The sequence below is a fragment of the Mauremys mutica genome, chromosome 4 (assembly GCF_020497125.1).
Source record: "Mauremys mutica isolate MM-2020 ecotype Southern chromosome 4, ASM2049712v1, whole genome shotgun sequence".
Lineage (NCBI taxonomy): Eukaryota > Metazoa > Chordata > Testudines > Geoemydidae > Mauremys > Mauremys mutica.
The window spans coordinates 71,719,244-71,731,316 of NC_059075.1; the positions used below are offsets into that span (position 1 = coordinate 71,719,244).

Sequence of the window (12,073 nt, forward strand, 5' to 3'; positions counted from 1 at the left end):
GACATAAACACTATTAACAGTATATAGCTGATTAATAAAATTAAATATAACCATACTGTAATGTTGTGTAGACTATTAAGAGCCACAGGTAGGGTTGCCAGGCGTCCAGGCCACTAGAAGTCTGGTTGGGCACAGCACCCACGGGGCAGGCAGGCTCCGTACCCAGCTCTCGGGAAGCGGCTGGCTCCGCACGCTGCCCCCTGCCCTCAGGCGCCACCCCAAGTGCTGGCTCCACAGCTCCCATTTGCTGCAGTTCGCAGCCAATGGGAGCTGTGGGGGTGACATCTGTGGCAGCATGCGGAGCCCCTTGGTTGCCCCTCTGCCTAGGAGCTGGAGGGACGTCGACACTTCCCAGGAGCCGCTTGAGGTCAGTGCCGCCTGGAGCCTGCACCCCAACCCCCCCATGCCCCAGCCACAGCTCAGAACCCCCTCCCACACCAAAATTCCCTCCCAAACCCGGCACCCCAACCCCCTGCCCCAGCACCAAACCCCCTCCCACACTCCAAACCCCTCAGTCCCAGCCCGGAGCCTCTTCTGGCACCTCAAACCCCTCATCCCCAGCCCCACCCCAGAGCCGTCATCCCACACCCCAACCCCCTGCCCCAGCTTGGTGAAAATGAGTGAGTGAGCAAGGATGGGGGAGAGCGAGTGACTGAGGGAGGGGAAATAGAGTGAGCGGCAGCCTTGAAGAAGGGGCAGAGCAAGAGTGTTTAGTTTTCTGTAATTAGAAAGTTGGCAACCCTAGCCTCAGGGATTGCATAGGTGTTGAGAAAGGCCACTCTTCCCAGATCTGCAATAAATTCTCAATTGACCTAGGAACTCTTAATAGAGCTGCCCTGACCTCTATTGGTTAAATTGAAAGAGCTGTTACAGATTTTTGGTAAAGTTTAGGAAGTAACTTGCAACTGTATTCATTACTGAAAATTCATTTATTTTGTGTGTAAATTGGAGTGTTTTTTCCTTAAGTTATCAATAAAAAACACTCCAACAGCCATCAGCTGTAACAAGTACAGTCCACCAGGGCAATATGTGCTAACCCTTAAGGAATTTTAGCATGATCTTTACTGTGCTCCCAATAGCAGCTACACTGAAATTTATCACTCCATCCCTTATACTTCACCTGAACCAATTTTCCTAGTACAGGAGAAAATCCAGCATAGTCAGTTGCTTGTGTTTTTCCACAAGTTGTTATTATATGACAGCTGCCTTTTACACTCAACTCTGTCACAAGGAACCAAGAAAAGTCTTGCAGACTTTAACTAAACAGTAATTATGGAATCCGTGTGTGCAGCTGGTCAGTCCTGCTGTGACACAGGCTGATTCCACTTGAACATAAGTCTACATGGCCAAGCCTTTGTTGTCCTTTATTTAGCATTCAACAGTTCTTCTTTCTGCTAGCAGGATAACGAAAGCAACAAATCTAGTGCTAGTGAGTGCAATGTGGGTGTAAAATCCTAATAAATCTTTTGGATTCAGGGACTTTTAGGTCAGCATGGAGGAAGCATAACTCCTTCCCATCAAAACCCTGTCACAAACCAAATAACCATATTTATCTTTGCTCCATCTGTGAGTCAGAGCTGAAGACTGAAGATTCCTTCCTCCTTTACTAGACTGTATTAGGAAGTCTCTGTGAAGGGACTGCACCAGATTTTCATTTACTGCCTTTACTGTCCAGCAGAACGCAAGACCCAGAGACACTGCATTACACAACACCTTTTTGCAGAGTTTGACTATAATTCAAGAAAGGCCCAAGATTGCCCTGCCCATTTGATTGGCAGGATATTTAGGATTCATTTGTCTCTATGAAACTGAAGGTAGGTGTTTGGACAGCCAAGCAAAAACTTGTAGATGACTCGAGACATTCCTTACGACAAGCTGTGAATGTACAGAAGGGTTAGAATGTCTGACCCCACATGCAGCTGCATGGACTAGGCAGTAGCAATTCTCCCTTTGGAATGGAAAAGGCTCCTTTGGGACAGAGCACTTCTAAAACTACTCCATACTTGCCAGTGGAGCTCGGAGTTTGAGAATCTTAGGTTGTTCTGTGAGAAGACAGCAGAGATTAAACTGAAGTGCATAAATCTAAAGTGCTGTTTTTGTGACTCTCACTCAGGAGCCTGGTGGGAGGAGGAAGACGGATGCCTGCAGCCTGTCTCAGGTAGCCCAGGTTTCTGCCAGCAGTCAGACCCAAGCCTCAATGAACTCTCTCTCTCTCTCTCTGACCAGTAAAGAGAATCAGAACTTGCTGCAGATTTAATTTTGAACATTTGAATTCATTACAATAAATAAATAATTATACTTAGCTCTTATACGTGACTAGAAAACAAAAACAATGATAATGTAAGACAAGCATAAAGCAATGAGATGAGTAGAGAACTTTGATGTTTCAGTGAGAGAGATTCATTTACAGGAAGGGCACATGCTGGACATATGGTACCCTCTTAGAATTGTGACTCTGAAAAATCTCAAACTGAATACACGTTTGCCATCCTATCATACACACATCCTAATTACACCTCCCTCACTGTTCCCACACAAAGTCTCACTTGGATATGAAAATATACCTGTGTGCTATCCCATTCCCCTCTGTTCCTAGTGCTTTCAGATGTCCTATTTTACAAATGTATAACTCTTTCATTGCGTTTCAGAAGTTAGAAGTTAAAGAAGTTTCAGAAGAGCTCAGCACCCACAAAGCTCAGCTCCCATTTAGACACCAGAAAAAAGTGGCCAGTTTTTCAAAATAGGTAGCCAGGATTTTCAAAGAGCTTAACATGTTGGGACCTGTGATCTTTAGAACAATCTAGTCATAAGTGTCAGAATAGGAGCTGCTAGATGCTCAATTCTTTAGAAAAATCTACCTGAATTGTGGGTGCTGAACATTTGAAAATCTAGCCTTGAGCTATTTTGAAATCTGGCCTTACATTAGTGACTTTACCTATGACTAAACCCCTCTGCCATTCAAGTTCTTCTTATCTATCAATCAATACACCTATCAACATACTAGAGTGTCTAGGCACCACATAGGGAAAATTAACTCTTACAGTGTTATTCTGTTGTGAAAGCAACTATGTAAAAATGGCACTTTTGTAATCAAAAGAACTTTCCCCAATGCATGTTAAGAATCAGATCTGACTAAAATAAGTTTTTACTGCTATTGACTCCAATTAACCTTGCAGTGTCAATGCAACTCAGAAGGTGGGAGCTGGATTCTATTCCCACTTTATCAACAGAACTGTTTACTAATCTGTTGAGGCTGTTTCTTGCATTTTCTCCTGACGCCTTGAGTTTCTCTGGCCTAGTGTCTACTGGCATTCAGCAAGATTACTTCCTCTTAAGCAATCAGTGCTGCCAAATATTGGAGACAGAATAATGGGCAACATGGACCAAAAGCCTGATTCAATAATGGCAATTCCTGTGTTCTTAAAGCAATAATGTGTCCAACAAAGGATGTCACTTGAGAGCCATATTAAAAAAAATACATAAGATATTTGTCTTAATGCTGTCACAACTCATAAAACAGTTTCCACATCCCCACATCTATAGTCCCCAGAAAGCACTTATGATTCTAAAGGAAGATTCCTGCAATGCTCCACAAATTTCCTGGGGCATGTGGGAAATGTGTTTATTGGTCTACTGATTATATGTGTGATTTTTTTTTTAATTCAGGAAAAGGGGGATTAAAATTATATTCTAGATTAGTATTTGCCACTAAATTAGTCACAGTGTATAACAGGGGTCGGCAACCTTTCAGCAGTGGTGTGCCGAGTCTTCATTTATGCATTCTAATTTAAAGCTTCACGTGCCGGTAATGCATTTTAACGTTTTTTAGAAGGTCTCTCTATAAATCTATAACATATAACCAAACTACTGTTATATGTAAAGTAAACAAGGTTTTCAAAATCTTTCAGAAGCTTTATTTAAAATTAAATTAAAATGCAGATCTTATTAGTTTAGTGTGATCCTTGCCCTTGCTTTTCCTTGCTGAGTTTTCCAATGTCTGGTGGCACTTATCTGGATACTTTAAGCTGCACACAGGCTTCTGAGTGAACAGTTGTTAACCGGCTGGAACCCCAGATCCGCAGCTGAGGTGAGTGGAGCTGGCAGCTGGTAGGGCTGAGCAGGGCCGGAGGCCTGGACCCTGTCTGGCAGGGGGCCTGCACTGGAACTCCAACCGGAAGCAAGGTAAGCGGGGCTGCGGCGGGGACCCCGGCTGGCAAGGGACCAGCAGCCGGAACGCCAGAGCGGCAGCAGGCTGAGCAGGTCAGCCCGCCCAGCTCTGGGGTTTCGGCAGTGGGCTGAGCAGGTCAGCCCGCCCCCACTTTGGGGTTTCGGCAGTGGGCTCCTGCCAGCCGGGATCTCAGCCCACTGCCAGCCTGGAGTTCCTTCCCCCAGGCCAGCAGCGGGTGCTGAGTGGGACTGGTGGTGAGACCTCGGCTGCCAAGGGGCCAGCAGTGGGAACCCCAGAGTGGCGGCAGGCTGAGCAGTTCAGCCCGCCACTGCTCTGGGGTTTCAGCCACCATCTCCTGCCAGCTGGGGTCACATCTCACTGCCAGCCTGGGGTTCCTTCCCCCAGGCCAGCAGCGGGTGCTGAGTGGGCCTGGCGGTGGGACCCCGGCTGGCAAGGGGCCAGCAGCAGGAACCCCAGAGTGGCGGCGGGCTGAGTGGCTCAGCCCGCCCCCCGTGCCAACAAAAATCGGCTTGTGTGCCACCTTTGGCACGCATGCCATAGGTTGCCGACCCCTGGTGTATGATTTCCTCTGTAAGTCGAGCAGGAGAAATTCAGGCTCAGTAAGTGCACTTCTTAAATCTATATACAAATAGGAAGAGAGGAAAATCTCCAGATTTCTAAAAGAAAATGGCTGCAATACCAATGAACATTCTAGAGTCATTGTGAAACTATCTCCTTCCAATGATACATCTTATGCTTATGAGAAAATTCTGGCCAATTCATTCCCCATCTCCTTGTGACACTATTATATTTTTCTGTTACTGTACAGTGCAGAGGGACACGAAGACGGTGCAGAGCTGGATTTTAGTGCCTTATTGAAAAAGAGGTGAGTGAAAATCTGCAGTCTCAGACCAATAAACTAACCAGCTTTTGCAGAACAGCCCTGGAAGACATTAAACCTAAAGTTGGTTAAAGTTCCCCCAATTCATAATTCCCTCAGCAAACCTTAAAGTTCATCTAGTATGGAGAAACTGGGACTGGTAGATTTGTGAACTCTCCACAGACAGCTTCACCATTTCTTACTGCATCTCTAGACTGTGTCTTCACCAGTAAAAAAGGTGTCTTTTACAACAGAGAGGGATAATTTGTAAAAAAAACACACCTCTTTTATTTGTGAAAATACAGATGTAGAGACTGGGACTGGAGTAGCTGTAAGCTTTCTACAGCACCTTCTGCTGGAAAAATGTAAGGACTGGAACAGCTACCTTTGGGATGTAGTGTTTGTCTGGAGCTTTCTATTCTCCTGAGTTGTCACTGGGACTGGAGAGTTGGGGAAATCAAAAATCTGTTTATAATAAACAATTGTGACTTTTCCAATTTTGATTCTTCTTCTTGGCTTCCATTCCCCCCCCCCCATTTTATTTTATGACATCTCCTCCCTTTCTCATTCCTCACTGCCTTCCTCTGATCTGCCTACCTGTGCTTCACTCTTTTATCCTGCCATCTCAATCTGGACACACTACTTCGGATTCTGTTGTCTAAGACAGAGAGTAAGATTTCTATTTCATCTCATTATAAAATGCATGAGACAGACTGAATAAAAGGTTCATGTGGTTTGAATAATGCATGAGACTCCCCTTCTGTCACATGTGGAACATGGCAAATTCCCTAAACCCCGACAACTTGGAGGAGGGTATCACCTACTGATTTCCAATCCAGAAATGCTTTTAAACAATTAGTGCAGTTGGAAGTAATGATGGGGGAGATTCAATCCATGTCCTCTCCTACACTTCTTTTATGTTTCAACCACCCTTTTCTTTTAAAGGCACTTTTAAATTAGGCTTCAGATTCTCTTAATAGGAATATAGAACTGAAATCTTGGACTAACTCATTTGCACAGAAATTAGAGATGGAAAAGACCTCTTTGATCACAGTTAGTCCATTCACCTAATTTAGAAGTCAGTGCAGGATTGTTCCCCACAAAAAATGGTTACTCACCTTCTCGTAACTGTTGTTCTGCGAGATGTGTTGTTCATGTCCATTCCAATCAGGTGTGTGTGGTACGTGTCCATGCCAGCCGGAAGATTTTTCTCTTAGCAGTCTCTGTAGGGTTGGCCTGGGTGCCCACTGGAGTTGCGCCTTCATGGCACCCAATGTAGGGCCCTGCCGACCATCCACCCCCAAAGTTCCTTCTTGCCAGCTGCACCGACAGAGGGGTAGGAGGGTGGGTATTGGAATGGACATGAACAACACATCTCGAATAGCAACAGTTACGAGAAGGTGAGTGCCGTTTTTTCTTCTTTGAGTGTTTGTTCATGTCCATTCCAATCAGGTGACTCACAAGCCAAAGTTCAGGAGGTGGGGTCGGAGTCATCCACTGATTGGAGCACTGCTCTTCCAAAGGCCGTGTCATCTCTGGCCTGTTAAGTGATTGCATAGTGCGTAGTGAAAGTGTATATGGAGGACTACGTTGCTGCCCTGTAGACTTCCTGTGTGGGGACCTGTGCCAGGCATGCTGCTGAGGAGGCCTGAGCACTGGTGGAATGTGTGGTGATCGGCGGAGCGTGAACCTTTGCCAAGCTGTAACACTCCTGAATGCATGACGTGATCCACAACAAGATACATTGCGATGAGACAGGGAGGCCTTTCATTGTATTGGCTAGCGCCACGAATAACTGGACGGACTTTCAGAACAGCTTCGTTCTCTCGATATAGAAGGCTAGCGCCCTGCAGACATCCAATGAGTGAAGCTTCTGCTACCTACCGCTGGAATGCAGCTTAGGATAGAATACTAGGAGGCAGATGTCCTGGTTGATGTGAAACTGGGAGACAACTTTACGGAGAAAAGCTGGGTGAGGTCTGCGCTGAACCTTATCCTTATGGAATACAGTGTAAGGGGGCTCTGATGTAAGGGCCCTGAGCTCCGACACCCTCCTAACTGAGGTTATCGCCACCAGAAACGCCACCTTATATGAGAGATAAAGCAGGGAGCATGTCGCCAGTGGCTCACATGGTGGACCTGTAAGTCTGGAAAGACTAGATTAAGGTCCCAAGCTGGGATAGGCTGTTGTACTTGCAGGTATAGTCTGTTGAGACCTTTAAGGAAACCATCGGGTTCACAAAGACTGAGTAGCCGTCTGTGCCCAGATGGAAGGCAGAGATGGCGGCCAAGTGAACCCTTATCAATGACATGGACAGTGCTTGTTGCTTAAGATGGAGGAGGTAGTCCAGTATAAATGGCACTGAGGCGAGCATCAGAGACTGATGGTGCTGCTCCGACCAGATGGAGACTCTCTTCCACTTGGCAAGATACGTCAAGTGATGGAGCTTCCACCACTTTCCATAGGAAATTATTTCACAGTCTGGTAGATCTCACTATTATAAAATGTCCCCTTTCTTTACAACTAAAGTTTCCTTTGCTCATCTTCATGTCATTGCTACTAGATATATTCCTTAGGATCACCACGCACTATTCTTCTCTCTCAATATTTAAAATCTTCAAATTATTATTGACAGATGTTCCTGAGTTGCTTTTTTTTGCCAAGTTATACGTAGTTAATTCTTTAAAGTTTTCCTCAATGAGCTATTTAGCCAACTCTCTGTTCTTGATTCTAGCCTTAGTCTCTGCTCACGTGTTTTGGCTCCATTTATAACAGAATGGAACTGTGTTTATGTAGATTAAGATCCAGTAGAAAGCAAGTAACAAAACTCTTAGTAATACAGGATTGAACTTGCGGTCTTTAAATTTCTGCCTCATGGGCCTCATTTATTTTCAGATATACCACATACTACTGTGCCAACTAGATAGGGACTCTGCCCTCATAATTCCATCATAGACAGCACTCCTACATAGGTGGAGCCTGCTGGAAGAGGCTGGAACTACAATAATTGAACTATCCAGAGCCATTACCTCTATACCAGTTTTTTCTCAACTGGTGGGTCATGATGACCTCCAGAGGGGTCAGATAAAGCAATCATGGGGGGAGCAAGGCACTGAAAATGTTATTACAATTCTAAAGCAAAGACAATAAAAATTCCAGAGAAACTTGAGAGTGGCCAAAGCCTTCAGAGTTTTTGAGGTCAAATGCAGTAGTTTTGGTAGCAGTTGTATGGATTTTTAACTCTTATTTTAGAATAAATGAACAGCGTCATAAACATTTTTACTTCAAATAAGGTTTGCCAGTCTGGAAAATTGAGAAACATTGCTCTGTACCATTCCCTAAAGTGAAACCAGCTGGGAGACGAGGGAAGTGCAGGAGTTAAGAACACCTCTAATGGAGCCTTCCTTCTGCTTTCATGGTCAATATTAGTGATCAGCAAGTAGACACAATTTTTTTTTAATTGAGAATAATTGCCAGTAATCTCCAGCAATAATTTCATGATTTTTGACCCTTTGGGTTAGTTACTTATGATTAATATTAAACTAAAAACCATGACTCAGGAAATGATGCTTTTAACTATCACTGCATTTTTACACCGCATTAATGACTCCTGAAAGGCACCAAGCCTCTTTATGGGGTGAATATGTGCTCCTTTGAAAACACAACTAGAGAAACAAACATGTTTAACTCTCAAATGCTGCAGGGAGGCAGAATGCAGGAATGACACCTCTGCCATCATCTTCTACTTTTGTTCCACCTTACCCATGATCAAATGTTACTTTGCCCAGATGGTGCACATGTTCACTGTCGTGGAGAAAACGTCATTTAATATTGTGCAGGAGTTGTATTTTCTGGCCACTGTAATTTAATTAGCTGGTGTTGACACACAGGTGCCATAGGCCACAGAGAGGTCATGGGGAAGGGGAAGGGAAGAGTTTTCACAGTACTATTGAACAGGATAGTGAAGAGACCTTGAAAGAGATGACAGCTGACAGGGTCCAAGCAACCCAGGGTAACAGGATAGGAAGGCACCATCTCTGGGATATACAAAACTATTTTTAACATCCTCACACACTTAAAAAAATATCAGCTGCCTGTACTGTTTACAACAGGTTCACTGAGCTTCATCTTAATGTCCTCAAGTGCACAGTCAACCTATGAGGTGATCCCTGCAGCTAAGACCCTCAACATCAGGGAGAATTACTCTAGGGCATGAGAAACCTAAGGAGCCCAAAGTCATCACATTAAGAGCACTCCCCTCCCTGAAATGCTTAGCCTGGGAGGGTGTTACTCCAGCTGGGTGGGAGAGGTCAGTCTATTTCTGTGAATAGTACAAATCCTTACTGGAACTAAGAGAATGTTTTAATAAAATTAAAGTGGTGACAGGGAGCATTAGAAATGGGGAAACATGAAGCCCGGAACTTACTGGAGGAGACAGGGATATTAATTCTGACAGGTTATGAACAGGAATTTCCTGCTTCTAAGTGCTCAATTCTACACTATTTAAATGGTGATTCTTGGCTGTAAAATATCTTTTTTATTATGTAGTGGCAATTTACAAGCCAGTCCATGCTCTGGAAAGCTAGAAAACACTTGGTATTTACAAACAAGGCTGAGACTGCACTTTGGGGAACATTCAGGTCTCCTGCATTTTTGTTCACATAAGCATGGGTTTAGGGTGGGCTTGACACAGTTAGGGATTCTTGAAGCATGATTTTTATTCAGTTAAATATTTTGATTGTATATATAATACCAACTACTTAAAGTTAAGTCTTGCAGGACCCACAGCAAGATCTCATTAGTCCTTACAAGTGCTCTGGAAGTTTTGTTTCAGTAATTATTTATGCAACATCGGTTTACATGACCAGGTACAAAACAGAGAGGGAGACAATTGGCCAAATTCTCTGCTTCTGTAAATAGGTGCAGCACCATTTACTTCAAGGGGAGTTTTGATCAGTTATGCTAACAGAAAATTTGGTCAATAGCTTTTGCCCCAAAGATTTTTAAAATGAGTTATAATTTAAGAAAGCACCTCTACCAACTTCCCATAGGCATGAAGTCCAGTCCATAGGTGATTATATGGTTTACATGAATGAGGCAATATTACAAAATAAATATATATAGCTTGGCTACACAATGACTAAGGTGGATAAAATAATTCTCTATAATTATAGAGGGATATAAACACCAGGAATGGAGAGGAGTTGTTTCAGGTGCTCCAACCGAGTATAACTAGAAATAATGGGATGAAACTGAGCAATGGAAAATTTAAGTTGAATATTAGAGAAATTATCTTGATAGTGAGATGTTTTTGGTTGGGGAACAATCTCCAAAGTGGAAGACTTATTTGCATTTAAAAATAACCTAGACAAAGTATGAACAATCCTACCTTAAACTTTCAGGTGGACAGTGCATACATGTTAGCTGGAGAGAGAAACTTGATTTGACCTAATAGGGATTTTTTACATTCTAGGATTCTTTACTTATTTTTGAGCCACTGTTTCCTCAACAGAGCATAATTGCTCCAATGCAGACCTCACATTTATAACTAGGAAACATGTATTTAGACAGTATTATAAATGTTGCGCTTGTTCACATTATCAAGAGCAAGCTAGCCCAGAGTGCTTAGTCTAAGATCTTTCAACATACCATCTGGTAAATAGCCTGTTCTTTTGGTTGGCAGGGCACAATTTTTAATTGTACATTGCTAGGCAAAATACAAATAGTTTACTAGACACAAAGAAACCAGTGGGGATATGTAGTGGGGAGGGAGCTGGCTGAGTTTCTGGAGGATGTAGATATGCTCTAGTGAGGAAACACGTCCACTGTGGCCTGTATTTGTAATAGAATACTGGCCTGAGATCCAACCAGTCAATCCCAGTAACAGAGAGTGTTAAACCATCTTAAAGAATAATTCTCTAAGTATAAGACTTTACATGCCAAGTTTCAGCTCAGAATGACTGAAGTGCAAGTTCCAAGCTGGATATAGATACTGGAAACCCTGACACTTGATTGCGGCCCTATAATAATAGTAGAAATCCTGTTACAAACACCTTCCTAAGAAAAATATTAGAACCGCCTCGTTAAATCTGCTGTCAAGACTAACCCCACTAACCCTCCATACTCCTTTCATGCAGTGACATTCCTCACAGAGATTAATGGAAGATGTTCCTTCTCTGTAGGCACTAACAGTGTATCATATACATGAAAACAAAACTAAAGAGTCCTCTAAGTTTCCCTTCACTGCCTGCTATGTAGCTTGTGTGTGATTGGGGGGGTTGGGGTTGGGATTCATTACTGAACACAGCCTTATTACATGCGTACATTCTGCTGCACTGGAATCTGCTTGATCCTGGTGATATCAGAAATGAGCTCCACCTACAAGGAGTTCTAAGACGTCCAGATTTTCCCTCCAGGATTCTGGAGCCTGTATGTCTTGTCATACCTCCCTCATCCTTCAGAGGAATTCACCATACCCTGTCTTTTGTGAGAAATCCATTGAAAGAAGTCAGGCAGAAAGTCCATTTTTGGAATGAGGATAATGACGTAAACAGCCTTACTTTGCCCTATGAGGCCATCTACCAGTAGCATGAATAAATTGTGGTATTTACATCTGCAATATAGACTGCAAGATGGAACTCTACAGAATTTGGGAATGAGGCTGATTTCACTAGAAAAATGCATTTCTTCTTGAGTACATTTCAGTGCAATATATCCATCTCCCTGCTGCTGAAATGCAGGCTTTTTCTGCTAATGGTGGAGATGATGATGACTCTGTTGTATTAACACATGTTGCCCTCTTTCCTGCCCATGGGGATGCTGCATGCTTTTCCAAATGCTTCTCTGCATCGCTCTCGAGTCCAGCAGCTTCTTGCGCTCAGTAAATCGGTAAGTTTTTAATCAATCTTCAAATAATATTTTCTCTGACAGGAGCATAATGTTTTTCACACAGCAGGTCAGCCTGCTTTTCATTTGGGTCCTACTGTACCACAAGTTAACTCTCCCATAATCACCAGCACTTTGG

At 43.4% G+C, this 12,073-nt stretch overlaps 1 protein-coding gene across 1 annotated transcript in view; it reads left to right on the forward strand.

The window, feature by feature from the left end:
* The window catches only part of MYBPC3 (myosin binding protein C3), a 116,137-nt gene that overhangs the window by 8,246 nt on the left and 95,818 nt on the right, over nucleotides 1–12,073 (forward strand). Inside the window, exons 8-11 of the mRNA XM_045016273.1 lie at nucleotides 2,114–2,158; nucleotides 4,998–5,054; nucleotides 5,716–5,718; nucleotides 11,914–11,937. Of these exons, the coding sequence (XP_044872208.1) occupies nucleotides 2,114–2,158; nucleotides 4,998–5,054; nucleotides 5,716–5,718; nucleotides 11,914–11,937 (129 nt within the window). The remainder of the gene's footprint in view (nucleotides 1–2,113; nucleotides 2,159–4,997; nucleotides 5,055–5,715; nucleotides 5,719–11,913; nucleotides 11,938–12,073) is intronic.